An 18,246-nucleotide genomic window follows, 5' to 3' on the forward strand; every position below is an offset into this window, starting at 1 on the left:
CTTTACAAAAGATGCAAGAGATAATGGTTAAGAATATCTTAAATATTTCTGGATTTTTTCCAATCAATATGCTGACTCAAATTGAGCCATTCCCAGAGAAAGGTTTCTCCATTACTAAGGGTACTACATAATTTACAACAGAACAGGTCTATAAATAATTTGAGAAATTGAACTCATGGAAAAATAACAGTTATGATAGAATTGTCAACAGCAGACTAACTTATCATTAGGCAGATGTAAATTTCATGAAGACCATGTCGCAAATGAATGGGAAAAGGGACCACCTATTACTATTTTTTTAACTGTTTACCTAAATTTCTCTCACACACATATATCAAATATTCAACAATTAAAAAAAGTAAACTTTCACTGCCAAAAGATAGGGGAGGAGAAACAAGGCCAGCAGTATTTAGCAGTATCCTAGTAGATAGGAAATGATTATAGTGATATTATATGAAAAATTAAAGCCATCATTATATCTCACACATATTCAGATCCAATGCCATTTTCATGGATCTCACTTCTTTCTCAACAACTGGGCACGTTTCTTCAACTTTAAGCCATAAACTGGAGAGGATAGCTTCCTTAAACTCTTTCTCATCCAGCTTAAGTATGAAGAGTATGCTATAAACTGAAAAGATTGAAGGTGTAATTTATGCTAATCAAACCTGCAATATAAGGTGCAGCTCCTAACCTTCCAAAACATTCCTAATCACAATGAATGCCTTACATTTTAAAAAGAAAATCATACTGTACACTTTGTAAAAATGCATCATTAATACTAGATATGCTTTAGAAAATGCATTGGCAAATCAAAGAGGATAAAATAAAACACCTATTCCTTCCATATTTATATTTGCAAATAGTTAAAACATTACTAATAGTGGATTAAAAATGGAAAACAATAGCCATGAATCATATTTATTATATACTTCATGTGATTTATATAATTCTTTGTCTCTAGTGAGCCAGTACAAAAAAATACAATGGAACTTATTTTTTTAGATTTGTTTCCACAAAAAGACTGAATTTTATCTAGCCAACGACAAAGTGAGAGGAGTGGCTATATATAAATAAGTAAATTCCTGCACCAACACCACTTATATGTAAATATTTTTTTAAAAAACCAGGAGAATCCTAAGAACTGAAGTAGAGCTTAGTCAGATCAGCCTCATAGCCAAAATGAAACAACAGTCTGCCATCATGGCTAATCAAATACATTCAGAAAATTCTAAACAGGACCAGAGGGTGAACACCTTCTTCCATTACTGCTTCTTAGCACCTACCACTTAGGATAGGCTGCCTGTAATTCCAGAGGGAATAAAACATACATTAAGACAAATAACTATTAATAGTCCAATCCTTATAAATTTCTTCAGTCTCTTTTAAAACAATTTTGTTTCTTTTAAAATGTTTGTTTTTCCCATTGAACCTTATCATTTCTTAGAATTAATTCTATTTAATTCCAGCTGATTGAAACACCATGAACTTCAACCAGATTTATTTCTGGAAAAAGGACACTCCTAGGCAGCTGAATTGGCGTATTCAGAAATCCTAAAATATTCCTTCTCTAGAGACAGAATATTTTACACATGACCAGAATTGCCAATGGTCCTCCAAATACAGTCTAATTATAATTTGTATAAGGAACTAACTGTGTTCACTGCGCTGACTATTTTATTTTAATTTTCATTTCCCTTCTAAGGAAAAGGCAGTCAAGTGCTGTAGCATTTCAGTTCTAGCGTAAGACTTCCTAAATAAGTAATCATTAGTTCTTTCCTAATTATTCTAGCATTCTATGACCCCAAAATCTTTTTCCAGATGATACACTATCAGCTGATCTCTTATTCATGTGTATGTGATGTTTGGAGCATGTGTATGTGTTGTATATGCCAAGCTGCATTACTTGCCCTTCTTACATTTAACGTTATTAGCTGTTTTCAGACTCCTTGCAAATCCTGAACTGTCTGAAATCATTGTACACTAGCAAAAGTTAAATAAGTGGAGTGTTTAGAGAATCCTTAACTTACACATATAGAATTGAAGGTTGGTTATTGATTGTAATAAGAGTAGTTTGTGTGAAAATAAATGGAATGCTTAAAGAGTGGTTGAACATCAATGATGAAATAAGTAAAGGATGTGTGAGGTCACCTTGGGTGTTTGTTTATAGATAAATGTATAACAAATATCTATGATAATGTTAAAGGTATGCTAGTTAGGATGTAAAGATATGTATTTTTCTATGCAGATGAGGCTGTGTTATTGACAAAGAACCCAAATGAGTCATAAGAGAATGTTAGACTATGTGAGGCAAGAAGGAATGTGGTTCTGAAAATGAATGTATCAAAGACCAAGATACTTGAGCTGGCCGGCGAAAATGGAGTGGAGTGAATCATTGTTTATAAATGGTGAAATAAACAGAATACAAGTAGGTGTATTTATATCCCCTAATAGAATGTTTACTAAAAGAAGAAAAACAAAGAAATTTTAAGTCTTGCAAAGGTTAGTAAAAAGATGGTAGGGAGTAGATAACCTATTACAGTGATGGCTAACCTTTTTGCCATTGCGTGCCAAAAGCGGGGGAGCGCAGGGGAGTCACAACACACCCATAATTCAATGCACTCTGACCCCTGCACATGCATGCGCGATCCCCCTGTGCTCTGCCGCTTTTGGCACACAATAGCACGGTGGGCCCGGTAGGCCCGTTTTTCACCCTCCCCAGGCTCCAGAGGCTTTCTTGAGTGCACCTTGAAATGAGTGCACCTTGAAATACCCACGTGATTTCTCTACTCAAACTCGATTTCATTGAGGGCCGCACCAGGATTGTGTTTGACCTCAGGGAGCCTTGGTGGGCGTGGCCAGCTCAATGTCACTTGTGTCAGAGGGGTGCCTGTGGTGGCCCGACCACTCTGCCAGCAAAAATGGGCTCCCAAACTCCGTTTTCGGCTGCAACAGCTTCCTGAAACCTCTGCTAACGAAAACGGAGCTCGGGAAGGCTGCCCGCAACCCTCCCAAGTTCCCTTTTTGCTGGCAAAGGCATCGCAGGCCAGTCCTTTGCTGTTTCCAGGGCAGCTCCGTGGGCCAGATCTAAGCACCCTGCGGGCCAGATCTGGGCCGTGGGCCTTGAGTTTAACACCCCTGCTCTATTCCAAAAACTTCAATGGTTATTAATTGGCTTCAAAGTACAATTCAAGGTTCTGGTTACTGTATTTAAAATCCCTTAAGGCTCAGAGTTTAGGTATCTGTGGGACAACTTTTTCCCAGCAATATCTACCTGCCCAATAAGATCTAGTACATCAGGCTCTTTAAGTATCCCCTTGATCGAAAACTGTCATCTTCAGATGCACAGAAGCATGATTTATCAGTCGCAACTGAAATTAAAAAAATAGTGTCCCCTGTCAGCATTGGGTCACCAGGCAGCCCAAACAAGTAGCATACCCAGAAGAATGATATCTATTTATTGTAAGATTACATGAATAAATCTTGAATTCAATCCCATCACTTCTAAACAAATTTAAAAGTACCAGTGATGTGCCTCCACATGCAACTAGGATACGTGAATATACCATCTTCTTACTCAATCTCACCAGTAACTAATATTTAGAGATACACCAGCTCCAATATTATCTCCTATACAGAGTCATCTAATAGTTATTAGTAGCCTTATCCTCCTCAACACTGTGCAATGGTATCTTTTAAGCTAAATTAGCAGCTACTGCTGTAATTTATAGAAGTAAGTGCCATCTTTTGATTATATGAGCCTTACTCTTTATTTTCAATCAGTGTCCTTGAGTTTGAATCTATGTAGGTATCTATGAGTATGTACTGCACAACTTACAAAATATGACAACTGTGTTCATATGAAAATGAATATTCCTATACTCAGGGGTGGATTCTACTTACCTTTACTACCGGTTTGCAACGGGGCCACGTGCACATGCTCGCACGCATGTGTTCTTCTGCGCATGCGCAGAAGCATCTTGATGACGTTGGGGTCGGTGGGCAGAGCCTCCCGCCGGTTTTACTACAGGTTCTATAGAACCGGTGCGAACCAGGGGCAACCCATCACTACCCATACTCCTATAAATAGCAACTAATAATTGCTTTCTAGCTTAAAGCAAAATAACTGACATGGAGATTATTAGTTTGTTTATATGAAAGGATTGTAGTGCCAAGCAGAAGCATAGTAATACAGGTACAAGTTATAAAAGAGTATACTGATTATACTGTAATAGTATCTTTGCTTGGCTGCTATTTTCGTTATAATATTTTATGTATAAAAAGGGCTTAAGTTAACCACCACAGTTGACCCATCGGTGAACAATGCAGTTGCAACACGCAATTCAGAGTAATTACTCATTACTACCATTGAAATACAACATGTATGGACTCATCTATAGTTGACGGTCTCATAGCAACTAGTACAAAAAAAAAAAAATCTTGCTAATTTGACAAATTGTACTGTTGAATTGGTAAAAGATCAACCTGAAAAAAAACAAAAACAGTTTTTCCCCCGAAGCAAAATTTCACAATCTTCAGTGCTATTTATTTCCTGGATGGAACGGGCCACTATTACTCTCTATAGCAGTGTTTCTCAAACTTGGCAACCTGAAGATGGGTGGACTTCAACTCCCAGAATCCCCCAGCCACAATCCTCCGCCCATCTTCAAATTGCCAAGCTTGAAAAACAGTGCTCTGTAGTCATAACTGATCTCACTTCTTTGTAAATACAGAAATTCTCCCACATTCTCTCCTAATGCGGAGCCCTCACCAGAGCAAACTGATGTCTCAAAATATTATTAGAGGATTGAGGCAAGTCCTTAATGTTAAAAGCTGGCATAAGCAAGAACTCGGTTTCTGTAATCTAAAAGGGTAGTAAGCAAGAGTTAACCCTTTCTTCTCTGACAAAGGCCCAATCTGTTTCCAACCCATCTCTATAAAAACCATGCCAAGGGTGAAAATAACCGAATCTTTAATCCTGCAATCCCCCCATGAATCTACTTTGAAAGTATTCCGTGCATGGTGACACAAAGATAAAAGGGCTTGTAAACATATGCAGAGTGCCCCTCTGTTATTAATCCCTATCTGCAACCTGCCCTTACAAAGCTGGGAAGAGGAAAAACAGTAGCCTGCCTCTCACTACACCTCATTGTCAGATTTACGTGTGGTCGTTATCAAATTGACCACTTCTTGAATAACAAGTGTACCTTGAGAGGTCAGAGGCGATTCTTAAGAAACCACCCAGCGCTTTCTTGGACAGGTACGTGTAGTAAATACAACAGAAGAAGAGGCCAACGTCAATGAAAAGCAGCAAGAAGAGGGTAGGGGAGAGGGCGGAAGCTTCTCAAAGCCTAAAGCCTCGGCTTGGAGCTCCAGAACGCGAAAAATTTTGGCGGTAGCAGCCGATCTGTTTGCTACAAGCAGAAGACTTAAGGGCAACGGCGGTCACCCCAGGAGGAGTTGAGAGCCAAAGCTGGCCACATCGAAGGGAGCAACGCCAACGCGGTGGCTGCGCGGAATCCGTCCGGGCGCGGGAAAGCCAAGCAAGCAAAACAACAGGGAAATAGCCCCCACCCTTCTCCAGCCTTCCTTTGGGCGAGGCCGAGCAAGAAAAAGCAGCGAGCGCAGGCTGTAAATCACCCTTTTTAGCTGGGGAGAGTAAGCAAGCAAGCAAAGGAGTCAAAAATAGCAACGACCAGCGGCACTCTCCGCCGCAGCCTGAAGGAGGCGGGAATCCGCCGCTCTTGCCCCGCGGTGGCGGCTTGCGTGTACGTGAGGCTTGCCTTGCCCCCTCCCCGGAGCGCTTGTACTTTACACGTTCACAGCCAGGTCATCCGCGGATCCCGCGTCTTACCTTTCCAAGCCCGGCCTTGCAAAAGGCGCTCAGGTTTAGCGCCGTCTCCTCCGCCTCTGCAGCACCTGGAGACCGACATCCGTGCCGCGGCTGAGCCGTCGCCACCCGCTCCTCGGCGCTGCGCCGCCAGCTTCGGTCGCCCCACCGGGAGGAGGAAAGACGGCAGAGCGAAAGGCGAGCCGCCGCAACGCGCGCACGCTAGCTCGAGCCCATAGAAGCCTGCGGGCGAAAAGGAAGCCCGGTCTCTAACGCCGACTTCTGGCGGGGAAGGCTCATCCGCGGCGGCTGCAGGAGCCTCCTGCCGAGGGCGCAAAGCCCCACAAGAGGGTCTCCCGCTCCTCGCCGCGGAGAAGGGGGGGCGTGCGCACTCCAGCCGCTGGTGCAAGCGGGTTGGCGAGAAGCGGCCAGAGGGGCGGAGACACAGGCGGGGAAAAGTGCTGCCATCCTCGCTGGCTTTTTCCGTCCCAAAACGACTCGGGTGTCGCTAAGAGGAAGCGATGGGCAGCCGACGTCTCGGGTTCATTTGTCTTTTCTTTCTTTTTTTTTTTGGTGCCTCCAGCCATAAACCTATTCATACGTGAATCTCGGCTTTATACGCCCCAAAGAGGTTCCCCCCCCCCCGGGTCTCCGGCGGTGTCGGTGTTGTTCAAGGCTTTCAAAGGGCCGTTTCCAGGGTTTCCGCATTCCTTTCAGCCGAGGCAATCCATGTGGGCTTCTTCTTTTTTTTCCTACGTGAAGACGCATAGAAGTTACAACAACCCAACAGTGGGCTAAAGAAAGCATGGGGAGGTCAGCTTCGAACCTTGTGTTAGGGATGCGCATGTGCACGCACACACACACACACACAGCCCGGCTGGAGACTCGCGTCGGTTTTTATTATATATCTGCAAAGATTAGATCAGAATGTTCCAAACTGGAAATGCATGCGCTTCGACGATAAAGAACCTGCTTTGCATGCAGGAAGACCTCGATTCCAAAGTGATGCTTGGGACAAGCTGGGGAATGGAAAAACATAAATCTGAATTCTGGAGAGTCTCCAATCAGTGTGAACAATGCTGAGGTAATGGACCAATGATCTGATCCGGTATAAGGAGACTTTTCAGGCTTCTAAAAGAAAACATCTAGCTAAAACGAAAACAACATCACACTTCTGTCAGAGCCACCATTCTTAAAGGGGGCACTTGTCTGCAGGAGGTATATAACACTCTAACCATTACAAGAAATAATCACCTTTTGAGTAACCGACATATCGGGGGGGGGGGAAATAAGATTTCCCTACTGTAAGGGTGCACAGCACTGAATCACAGAAGTCTCACTGCAATAGTTTACAAGGTAGCAATCAAGACAAACTAGAAAAATGGGTTTTTTACCTAATCATTAGCAAGGAAGTATTACAATAGCAGGTTGTTCTTTGGTGGAGGTCCAACTGGATGGAATCTGGAATAGGGCCAGACGTTTTTAAGTAAGGTGCTTTAAAAAATCCATTTGAGCTAATGGGGAAATGCATGTTGTTAAAATCAACATTATTCCAAGATTTATATTTATCTTGAAAGTTTCCTTATAGTAATAATTATGAATTATTTTAAACTGAATAAGATTTTCATTATATAAATTTGTATATGCTGAGATATATAATGAGAAATCAAAAGGAGACAGTCTAACTCTTAAGACTGCCAGTAAATCATGTTTTAGTTTTCATGACAAAAAAAAAGCCATTTAGATCAGATTTCTGCTAACCAGTGGTTGACAACTGATGGAGGACATACTTTTCTATTTGCATATGGTCATGTGTTTATGTGGACGCATGCACACAAAAACACACATGCACAGATACATATTTGGATTCCTGGCAACATTTCAGTTTTCTTGCAAGATTTTCAGAATTGTTTCATCCTTTTTCCTAGAACAGAGTAATTGGCCCCAAATCAGCCAGGTTTCTTTGTGCCTACGATGGAACTAGAATTCAGTCTCTCAATTTTTAGCCCCGTGCCCCAAACTCTGTGTCTCTGTGTTAGAACTTCTTGTGAATTTCATAGAATCCTGATGCTCTAATAGTGCTGTTTTTCATATCTATTAATTGGCATGCGTGCATTCTTAAGAGAATAAAAATGATTGGAACACAATGTTTTGTTCTGAAATGTGCCCATTTGTTCTGAAAAAAGACCATGGTTACTTAGGGGATGAAAGAGAATATTATAGGAATGAAAATGAGAGTATCTTCAGAGGCAAAGAAGAGAATAAGAGTATACATTTGTCTGTTTATGCATTTTTGAGCTTCCCCAGTTTGCCTTTTACAAAACAGCCATTTTGTAGCATTTGTGGGGGGCAAGTACATGATTATTAGGGCTTCAGATTCCACCTTTGGCTTGACACGTTATTTTCAACTAAATCAATTTGTCTTCTTGCACCTGCATGTTTTATGTCTGACCAAACCTCTTCCACCAGTATTTTTCCAAATATGCTCAAAGCAATTGTGGATGTTCCGTGGAGCACATTTCAAACTCAGTGTCAAAATTGAAAGCTTCTAATTATCCTTTTACAACTCATACATTTTATCATTTTGTTTTGTCTTTGTTCTAATACAGTACTGGAACGTTCTTTCCCTATCAATATAAATACGAATAGCATTGAAACAAATTTAATAACAAGTCTGACAAGTCAAAAAGTCATCTTAATGTATTCTACAATTCTCAAAGTCTACGTACAATGGCAGAAATAGTGAAATGGATTTTTATTCTTTGCCATATTAAAGCTTCCATAATTTTCACTTATTGCCACACTGACTGACATATTCTTCCAAAACATGACTGATCCAGCCATGCCCAACCTATTAGGACAATTGTGGGGGTGGGGGAGAGTTTGGAAGGCTAGCAGAAGTTGTGGGAGAACCTGACACAGGCCTAGGCAGCTTCAATAGTGCTAAGGGGCACATGGCAGTATATTTCCTACTTTGCTGTACTGCATCTCCAGCAGCTACTGCTGGGCTGATCTTTTCCTGAAACTGACAGATTCATTCAAAATTTAGTTTAAGTTATTGTGTGTTCCCCAATCTGGTATCTTCCAGATGTCCTGAGATCCCAAGCCAAATAGGGTAAATCTCATATAATCCCCACCAAAAATCACTGAACACCTCCCATAAAAGGAGAGCATGGACTTACAGGTCCCTTAGCCCTCTTGCAAAGTTCTACCTTCTCCTCTTACCTAGGGAAATGAAAAATAGGAACAAGGCACTAGGGAAGAACAGGTTAGGCTTATCTAAAATGTAAGAATCAAAAAGATAGTATCTAAAGATAGGAATGGAAGCAATTATAAAATTTAACAAGTTGAAATATTGTAGTAAGCACAATTTCAAAAAATTCAATTCCACTTTACACAAGTTTTTCTAAATCTGGATCCAGCTCAAAATGGACTCGTGGGATTTAAAGTGGGCTATAAATATACAAGTGACAAAATATTAAAAGATTGTTTCTAGTCTCCAGTATTTTAAATTAACATTTTTAATAACTCAGTTGCAATACTGGAAAAATAGGAAAACATTTTATTAGCATGTTAAAAAGTCAAGTTATAAATGCAATATAGAAAGATCAAGTAGTGCTGCTTCTGACAGCACTATTTTAGTCATCCCATTCATCTTCATACTCCAAGTCAGATTGAAACTCTTCATTACCTGCAAGAAAAGATCAAAGATGCAAGTAGTTTTATTCACTGAAACCATTATTTAAAATATTAGAATTTTTTTTAAAAATAGAATAGAATAGAATACACTCTCATCCATACTTAGGCTGAAAGTTAAATTCTCATTATATAATTTTGTCTTAAACTAATGTAAAAAGAGTAGTCTATGAAGTAAGGAATACAAGTTTTAAATGACTAGATGAGCTACAGGTAGAGAATGATTAGAAACAGCAATATTGCAGCAGCATATTATATTCTGAATGAAAACTCTGGCAGTCCTCATCTCCTAATGGAATCTCTCAAATAAACTTCCAGCTAGACAGTTGGCCATGACCTCCCACATATACGATGCTATAAACTCTCATAGGAATATACACTGCTCAAAAAAATAAAGGGAACACAAGCAGAAGACATCCGAGATCTGAATGAATGAAATAGCCTTATTAAATACTTTCTCCGTTGCATACAGTAGTTTTGTGTTCCCTTTAGTTGTTTGAGCAGTGTATAAACTACTGTATGTAAAGAACAAAGTATTTAATAAGGCTATTTCATTCATTCAGATCTCGGATGTCTTCTGCTTGTGTTCCCTTTATTTTTTTGAGCAGTATATTTTCCCCAACTGACATTCAAAATACTTACTAAGTTACTGTTCTCTAGGGTATGTCAATGTTTCACCCATTGTCTCCCCAATTGTTGATAGCAATAGCACTTACTTATACTGCTTCATAGTGCTTTACAGCCCTCTCTAAGCAGTTTACAGAGTCAGCATATTGCCCTCAACAATCTGGGTCCTCATTTTACAGACCTCAGAAGGATGGAAGATTGAGTCAACCTGGTGAGATTCGATCTGCCAAACTGCTGGCAACAGGCAGTCAGCAGAAGTAGCATGCAGTACTGCACTCTAACCAATGCGCCATATTCATTACTTGCCTAATCTTGTTCTTCAATTTCATCTTTGCTTCTATCACTCCCATTACAATTTCAGTATTAATGGGATTAGTTAACCATTCTATGAAACAACTTTTAAGAACTAGAGACAAAAAATTGACTATAGAAAATGTTTTGACCCACCTTTTTAGGGAGTGATAAATGTATTTGTACAATGTATTAAGCCAGTTTGTTGTCAGATCTAGTGTCATTTAATCTTTGGGACTGATTGGCAGAGTATCCTAATTACACTTTGTAAAAGTTTACTGACTTTAAATATAGATTAGGAAGACTTAATCTGAGGTTTATCACTACCTAACTTTTCTTTTTTATCTTCAGAACAGAAAAAAGAACGGGAACATCAGCTGGTTTAACCCCTGCAAACCAGCCATACAGATTTGGGTTCAGTTTGCTCTCTTGTCTGCTACAAGATCAATGGGAAAATCGGTTTCTCAATATTAATCCCAAACATCTTTGCTTTTTAAAATATAAATATAAATGCAATATAGTAGATTTTAATTTATTCCCCCCCCCAAAAAGTAGCATAAGTCTCAAGGAGTTCAAAACATATTTAAAAATAACATCAAAGGAATGAATCATTCCATGTGACATTGAGGGAAAACTTATTGTTTAGTTTGCAAACTTATGAATTTCAAAGGAAAACTCTTCATCAAGCAAAGGTGAGGGAGATCAATTTTTAAAGAATTTTTATTAAAGTTTAGAGAGATGAGGATAAAAAAAAATCTAATACAAACTAGGATAATATGACAAAAAAAATCCAGAGAAATTTTAAAAAATAAAATAATAAAAATATAAAGAAATTACTTCCCCCTTCATGACAAATACAAATTTAGTAAATTATCTCTTTCTCTGATACAATAAACTTTTCTTCCCATATCTCATTTCTTATCTATAAATATATTTAAAAGTGTCATTATTTTGTCCTAATCAGCAAAAAATCCATTAATAATTACCAGAAATAACATATATTTTAACTTTAATCAAACAAGCCAACTGCATGTGCCTTTCATTCTCCAAATAATGCACACACATCTGACCTTCACCATTCTCTAAATAATTCTTCAAATAGCGTGCCTGTTCTTACTAGACCTGGGAAGACCTCAAAGGCTTTCCTCAGTCAACACCTGGCCATGTCTTTGATGCAACAACCGGCTTTTCCACCTCCCTTTAGCAATAATATCAATTTGATTTCTATAGCCATGTTTAGAGGCATTGATTGTTTGAAGACAGCATTAGCTATGAAGAAATAATGGGAGCGGCAGAAACTGATAAGTCATTCACCTACTTCATGTTGGTTTCCTAAGCCATACAATCAACCTCATATTCCTCCTTATATTTCCAGCTTTGGCATTCCAGTTTCCACTCCATTTCCTATCAATTCCAAATTTGATAATAAGCCCATCTCAATTCACTGATGCCTAAGATGCCAATTTGTAATCATTTCATTTTTCTTTGAGCTTTCTTTGAACTTTCCCATGTTCAATCTTCCTATATTCCGTGTTTTCACTGTCTTTGCAGCTTCAGAAGTTCTTTTCCTGCATGACAACAGTAGGAACTAGAGATCCCGAAGACTTTAATCTAGCTATATCATAATACTATTAGTACTCTGAAAGTTTCTTAGTTGTCACTACATGTTTACCATTGCCTTATGCAATACAGTATGAATAGATGCCTTTGCCATTGTCATCGGCCTCCAACATCTTCTTGTATTACTGCTGCCCAATATAGGAGCCTACTTCGTTAGCTAGACAGGTGCATGACTATCATGCACTGGGTGACCCTGCTAGGAATATATTTTCTTGACATGTCCTCCCAGCATTCTTCACTCATACCTCTCAGGAAATCTCTCCCCACCACCCAGCCCCACAAGTACAGTAGTTCTCGACTTATGACAATTGAACCCAATATTTCTGTTGTTTAGTGAGACAGTTAAATGAGCCCCATTTTATGACCTTTCAAGGTAAGTGAATTACTGCAGTTGATAAGTTAGTAACCAGCTGTTAAGTGAATCTGGCTTCCCCATTGACTTTGCTTATCAGAAGGTTGCAAAGGGTGATCACATGACTCCTGGACATTGAAACCATCATCAATGCGAGTGAGTTGGCAAGCATATGAATTTTGATCATGTGACCATGGGGATGCAGCAAAGGTCATAACTGAAAAACGGTCATAGATCTTCTTTGAGATCTATGGATGTGAGCAGATCCCCTTGTCTGATGCAATTTAGTATGGTGGTTAGGGATTGCATCTTGAAGCGCTTGTATTTTATGTGCATATTAGTCTTTAGAGATCTAAGATTCCCCTATTGCCCCCGGATTTTTTCTGGACCAGAAAGAGAATCGAATAGAAGCCGAGACCCCGCTGTTGTACAGGTACCAGTTCTATGACCTGTATGGAGAGCAGGTGGTGGATCTCGGCCTCCATCAGAGACCTCTTGGTGGTGTCTTGGTAGAGTGCAGGAGATGAATCTCCTTGGTGGGATGGAAGAGAATTCTAGGGTGAGACTGAGCCTGACTGTTTGCAGAGCCCAGGCATTGGTTGTGGTTAGTTCCCATTGGGCAGCGAACAACAAGAGACGGCCTCCAATGGGAACCCCCAACTGAGAGTCACTTGAATTTGCGGTAGGGTCTACCGCTAGCTCCTTGAAAGGGTCTCCGTGACTGAGACTGTCGGGGCCTGTCCCTGAACAAGGCTCTATCCTGGGAACGATCGGTGGAGGGAAGGTAGGTCCTCTGGGAGGAGGAGGAGGGGGGGGCAGAGTAACCACCCTCAGGCCCACGAAAGGACTGCCTGCAATAAAAGGGGGAGTATCTCCTGTCAGCCCTTCTATGTGAAAACAGAAGCACCTTCCGTTTGTCCTTGGTCTCCACTAAAATGGGGTCTAGCACCTGGCCGAAAAGGTTGCTGCCTTGGAAGGTAGCTGACGCCAGCTTCCATTTGGATTTCATATAGGCTTGCCAATGGCGAAGCCATAGCAGGCGTCTGGATGTAACATTAGATGCCAACGCCCTGGAAGCAAATTTGGCAGTGTTAAGGGTAGTGTCTGCAGAATATTCTGCAGCCGCTATCAATTTGTTGATGTCCTGATGTAATCTGACATCCCCTGGTGGTGCACGTGCTTGCATCTGGCGTAGCCACAGAAGAGATGTTCTATTAAAAAAGGATGCTGCTGTGGCTGATCTAATTGCCCAGGCAGCTGCTTGATGTGTTTTACAAAGTGACATCTCTGCTTTCCTATCCTCGGTTTTTAACCCCTCAGCTGAGTCTGATGGAAGAATATTTGAAGAGGCCAGATTGGCAAAGGGAGCATCTATAGCCGGTACTTTAAGCATATCCTCCACTTCTTGCTCTACAGTATACATCTTCTTGTCCAATCCACTGGGATTGGACAAGGACCCAGGTTGGTTCCATTGCTTTCGAATAATATCTACAAACAATTTGGGGGAAAGGAACAACCTCTTGAGTAGTTACTGGTTCAGTGAAAAGACGGGTGCTGGGGTCCTGCTCAGTAGAGCACCCCGATGCCCCAGATGCCACTAAGTTTGCAGTAGTTTTGGCCTTGTAAAGTTTTAAACATGCTGGGATTAAAAAGACCAGTGAATGCCGGTTTGTCAGGTGATCTACCTTCATCCTCAGATAGCTCAAGCTCTGCAAGGTCTTCCTCCTCGCCAGTGTAGGGAAGCCTCGCTGCCCTGATACTCATGGGGTGAATGAGGAGCATGAGAATAAGATCTATCAGGCTGACTCTGAGGCACATTGGGTGTAGTCCCGCTGGAAGTGGGAGCAGGTATGCCCCTCCTTAGAAGGGCTGAATCAATGCCCTGTGCAATGGTCTGGGCCAGGATGTGGCAGAGTTCCTGAGAAAGGAAAGGGTTCTGGCTCTCCTCAGGGTGGAGCCCCGCCGCTGTAGGAGTGAATGTGGCTGAGGGAGCTGCCTTTCTGGGGGCTAAAATGGCCACCTGGTCTGATGTGTCTTGACTAGATAAGGGAATGGCATCCTCAGCACAATCAATTTCTTCTGGGGAATCCTGAATTGGGTCTGGAGACCAGTTTAATTTATCCTCAGGCTGTGCAGAAGAAAAGCTGCCCTGATCCAAAGAAATATTGGCCTCAGGCTGGCTTGGGAGGGGCCTTGAGCTTGTAGAGGCTTCTGCCTGCTTTTTGGCTTTAGCAAATTGCCTTTCTAGTGCTTTTTGCCTACGTTCTGCATCTTTATCAGCAGCTGTGGAAGTAGAAGGCTTGGATCTAGTGGAATGCCCAACAGGTGCATTGATTGCCTTACTTTGATCAGAAGACATCATTTTCCTGGAAGTAGAAGATGAGGCTGCAGTATCTTTAGTGTGAGCTGAACTGCGATCCACCATCTTGAATGAATAAGCAGATTTTAATTACAAGGGCACTTGAATAGCAACTGATTCAATATTACTTCTCTGTCTCCAATTTTAGTAATAAAAGCGCCAAACCGACACTACAGTTTGCAAGCGCAATTACAACTGCTGTAATTTTAGGCTCGAGGCAGCTCCAATAGCCCCCTGCGCAATTACAATGAGTCAGCAGCAAACAAAATGGCGCAGAACAGACACAACAGTCCCCAAGCCAAACCACCAATTACAAGCGCCAAACCAGCAATGCGGTTTGTGAGCGCTGGAGCTGCTCGCCCAACTCACGCTTTTCCTTTAAGAGCCAAAAAGATCCTCCGAAGCTGCTTTCTGCTGATTCCTTCTGCTAACTCCTCAAAGGGCTGATTTAGTTAAAGCGGAGCTGCTGTGCTCGCAATTGCAGCAATTAAGAGCTCCAGAGCTATCCTGCTCCACAGAGCAGCCTCTGGCTGTTGCGCAGCATTTGGAATAGGTTTTTTTTTTTTTTATGAAATTCAAGTCAATTAGAGAGGAAGAGGGTAATAATTGTGGCTATTAGAATAATTTTTGTAAAATTTAAGTACTGGAGAGAATAAGGATAAGTCACTCTAGGCCGACTGAGTTGAAACACTGAAGGATCATGAGAGGAAGAGGCATGGCTATGCAAATTCAACCCAGTCACTGGCCAACCAGCCTAAGGAAATCCCAGAGCTTGGACTTTCCAAGCAGCGCACAGGAAAAGTCACACGTTCCTTTGTAACTTTGAACAATCACTAAACGAATTGTTGTAAGTCAAGGACTACCTGTACGGCAGAACATGCTGGGGAGAGAGGAGTAGCCTAAGATGAAATTATGTCTTGTAAACAGGAAAGCTTAGTTTAGGCTGCATAGTAGTAGAAGAAAAATCTAATGACAATGGCAATTTAGATCATCCTATCTTATCCTATCCTATAATTTACAGTGTATTCTTGTTGGATCTATTCTTGGCACCAGAAGAGGGAGCTCCTGTACATGGTATGCAAATATTTCTTTCAATAATTTTAAATGTTGAATATCGCTCTACAAATTATTCAGATTTTCATACTGAATCTATTCAGATTTACCTGACCCTATTTTATACTTTTGAGTTTATCCCATTTTTACCAATGTTAATGTATTTTAAATTTTCATTTAATTTACTGGATTATTTTGAAAGACTATTCACCTTTAGCTGATACCTTAAAATGGTGCCCCAAGGAACTGTCTACTGTGTTAGCAATGCTTCAATATGGTGCATTGCTAAACATTTTAAGTTTTTATATTGAAATGCATATATTTGTTGAATTTAATATATTCAGTTAGCACTTTGTTCTTAACATTATATTATCCTTTTCCCACACTTGTTTCATAAAAAAGCATTTGAGAATAAATCTGTTTCTTGTTTTTAAAACATAAATAAGAGATGCAATAAAGCGGATTTGACAAAAATGAGTGACGACCACCAAGAGTTAAGAGATGATGGCCTCTCTACATTATATCACAAACTACAATCTATGTATAATTGAATTTCGTATTTTACAACATAAACTTAATTTTAAATTTAAAAATAATGCAGTAAAGTTAATTCAACAAAAATAACAAATGGCTTCCCCTAAAGATTGGGGATACAATAATAGAAGTATGAGCAGATGTCCCTCCAGATATACTCTGAACACAGAGAGATATGAGATTTTCAACAATTTGTTTCCAAGAAAGAAAAATTAAATGTAGGTTGCCTACTTCATTTTGTCTGTAGGTCTTTATGAATGATGACAGACACTTCGTACATTCAGCAGAGAACACTAAGACAGTGCTCGAGTCTTTGTAATAGAACAGATCAAAAATGATTCAGAACAAACAGAAGATCAAACATTTGATTAGCAAATGGTCTTTGAGTAAATTGAATTGTAATTGACATCATAGATCAAGTTAAAATATCCTCAGGAAATATTCTCATTTAAAAATAAAAAAGTTTTTTCCTGAAATTTAAAAAAAGGAGAAAGCAGATGTTATATGTCTTAAAGAGGTGCATGTTGTAAAATAATATAAATATGTAAATATCAATGTCAATGTTTAGGCTTCTGTTGGAAAGAAAAATGTGTGTGTCTTTGTCAGTGTATATTCTATTTTTCTTCTTTCCCCCAGAAGCCTATAAAGAGCTTATGAAATTGGGAAAAACAGATCAAGATAAAGTAGGGAAATTAATTCATTATTATGGTTTTAAACTGAACAAGGGAAAATAATAGTTCGTTCAATGTATATTCAGTAAACTATTTATTCACCTATTGTAATTTCAATCATTTATTGAAATTATAGAAGGGAATGTTTTGAGTCTTGGAGATACGTTTTTTCCTCAATCTTGATAAACATAGCTCATGCTAAAGAAATATACGCGAATTGCCAAAAAATACTGTAGATTAAATATCATCACTATTACACATGTAGAAACATTAAATCTTTAGCAATTTTAATGGAATGTATCTATTTTAATAAATATATTTTAATAAAATTTACACAGAAATACTCATGTTAGATGTCTTAATTCATTATCTAAACTAACACGTGGAAGTTGCAGCAATTGCTTTTGCAAACCAAATTAATAAAACGAGAGCCATGCCAAAAAAAAAAAAAGATATACTGTTAAACAATTTAAAATACAATGTAATTAGAATCAGGACACAAACAGAATCCAATTCTGGATATACAACAAAGGATTCAGACAAACTTCAACCAACTAGATCTAATGGAAGTAAGTAAGGCTTACAAACAAAGTCATTTCATTAAGCTGAAGTATTTTGAGAAAAGCAAACAAATTTAGAAAACAACTTTTATGCTGCCATTGCAAAAGAGCCTTATATCATGATTTTTTAGTTCACACTGAAGTTTGCTATGGGAAGAGAATTCAACCACTCATCAGCCATGTTTATGGCTTAGTATTGTATCCACCCGTCCAATGTTATTAAATGCATTGCAATTAAATTAGATACTGACTTAGCATAATACATGATTTCAGCCACTGCCACGCAATGGCACTAATGGAGGTTTCTTTAGCCCTTAAAAGATCCAGGGATTGAATCTGGGCCTTCTGCCCTAGCTACTTACTTTAAAAAATCCAAAACAGTGACTATTAGGTTTGTCAAAATGTATGAGGTTTTCCAAGTTTGTATCAATAATAAATGAGTAAATCCAATTAATCATTACAGGCCACACACATTTCTCATTGACTAATAAGGTCCCAGTGTTAAAAGGAAAGATACAGCCAGTCTTTCAATATTGGACTATTTCTTGTGGGTCAATTGAATTTCCTCTAGTTAACATGCCTGCCTGGGCTTCTTTAAAAGAATTAGCATGCATGGCAGCTTTCATTACTTCTTGCTGGGGGGTGGGGGAGTA

At 39.7% G+C, this 18,246-nt stretch overlaps 2 protein-coding genes across 6 annotated transcripts in view; both read right to left on the reverse strand.

Moving 5' to 3' along the window:
* Window positions 1-6,236, reverse strand: part of PFKFB4 (6-phosphofructo-2-kinase/fructose-2,6-biphosphatase 4) — a 78,113-nt gene extending 71,877 nt beyond the window's left edge. Inside the window, exon 1 of one of the 2 annotated variants that reach the window (XM_087887762.1) lies at window positions 5,855-6,236. In XM_087887762.1, coding sequence (XP_087743888.1) covers window positions 5,855-5,933 — 79 coding nt within the window. In that variant the 5' untranslated portion in view covers window positions 5,934-6,236. The remainder of the gene's footprint in view (window positions 1-5,854) is intronic. The other variant, XM_034438840.3, reaches the window with a different exon arrangement.
* Window positions 6,237-9,371: 3,135 nt separating this feature from the next.
* Window positions 9,372-18,246, reverse strand: part of LOC117678076 (uncharacterized) — a 30,470-nt gene continuing 21,595 nt past the window's right edge. For all 4 annotated transcript variants that reach the window (XM_087887767.1, XM_087887766.1, XM_034438784.3 and 1 more), the window contains one exon: window positions 9,372-9,521. In XM_087887767.1, coding sequence (XP_087743893.1) covers window positions 9,469-9,521 — 53 coding nt within the window. In that variant the 3' untranslated portion in view covers window positions 9,372-9,468. The remainder of the gene's footprint in view (window positions 9,522-18,246) is intronic.

The sequence above is a fragment of the Pantherophis guttatus genome, chromosome 2, assembly GCF_059756535.1.
Source record: "Pantherophis guttatus breed Tessera chromosome 2, ASM5975653v1, whole genome shotgun sequence".
NCBI lineage: Eukaryota > Metazoa > Chordata > Lepidosauria > Squamata > Colubridae > Pantherophis > Pantherophis guttatus.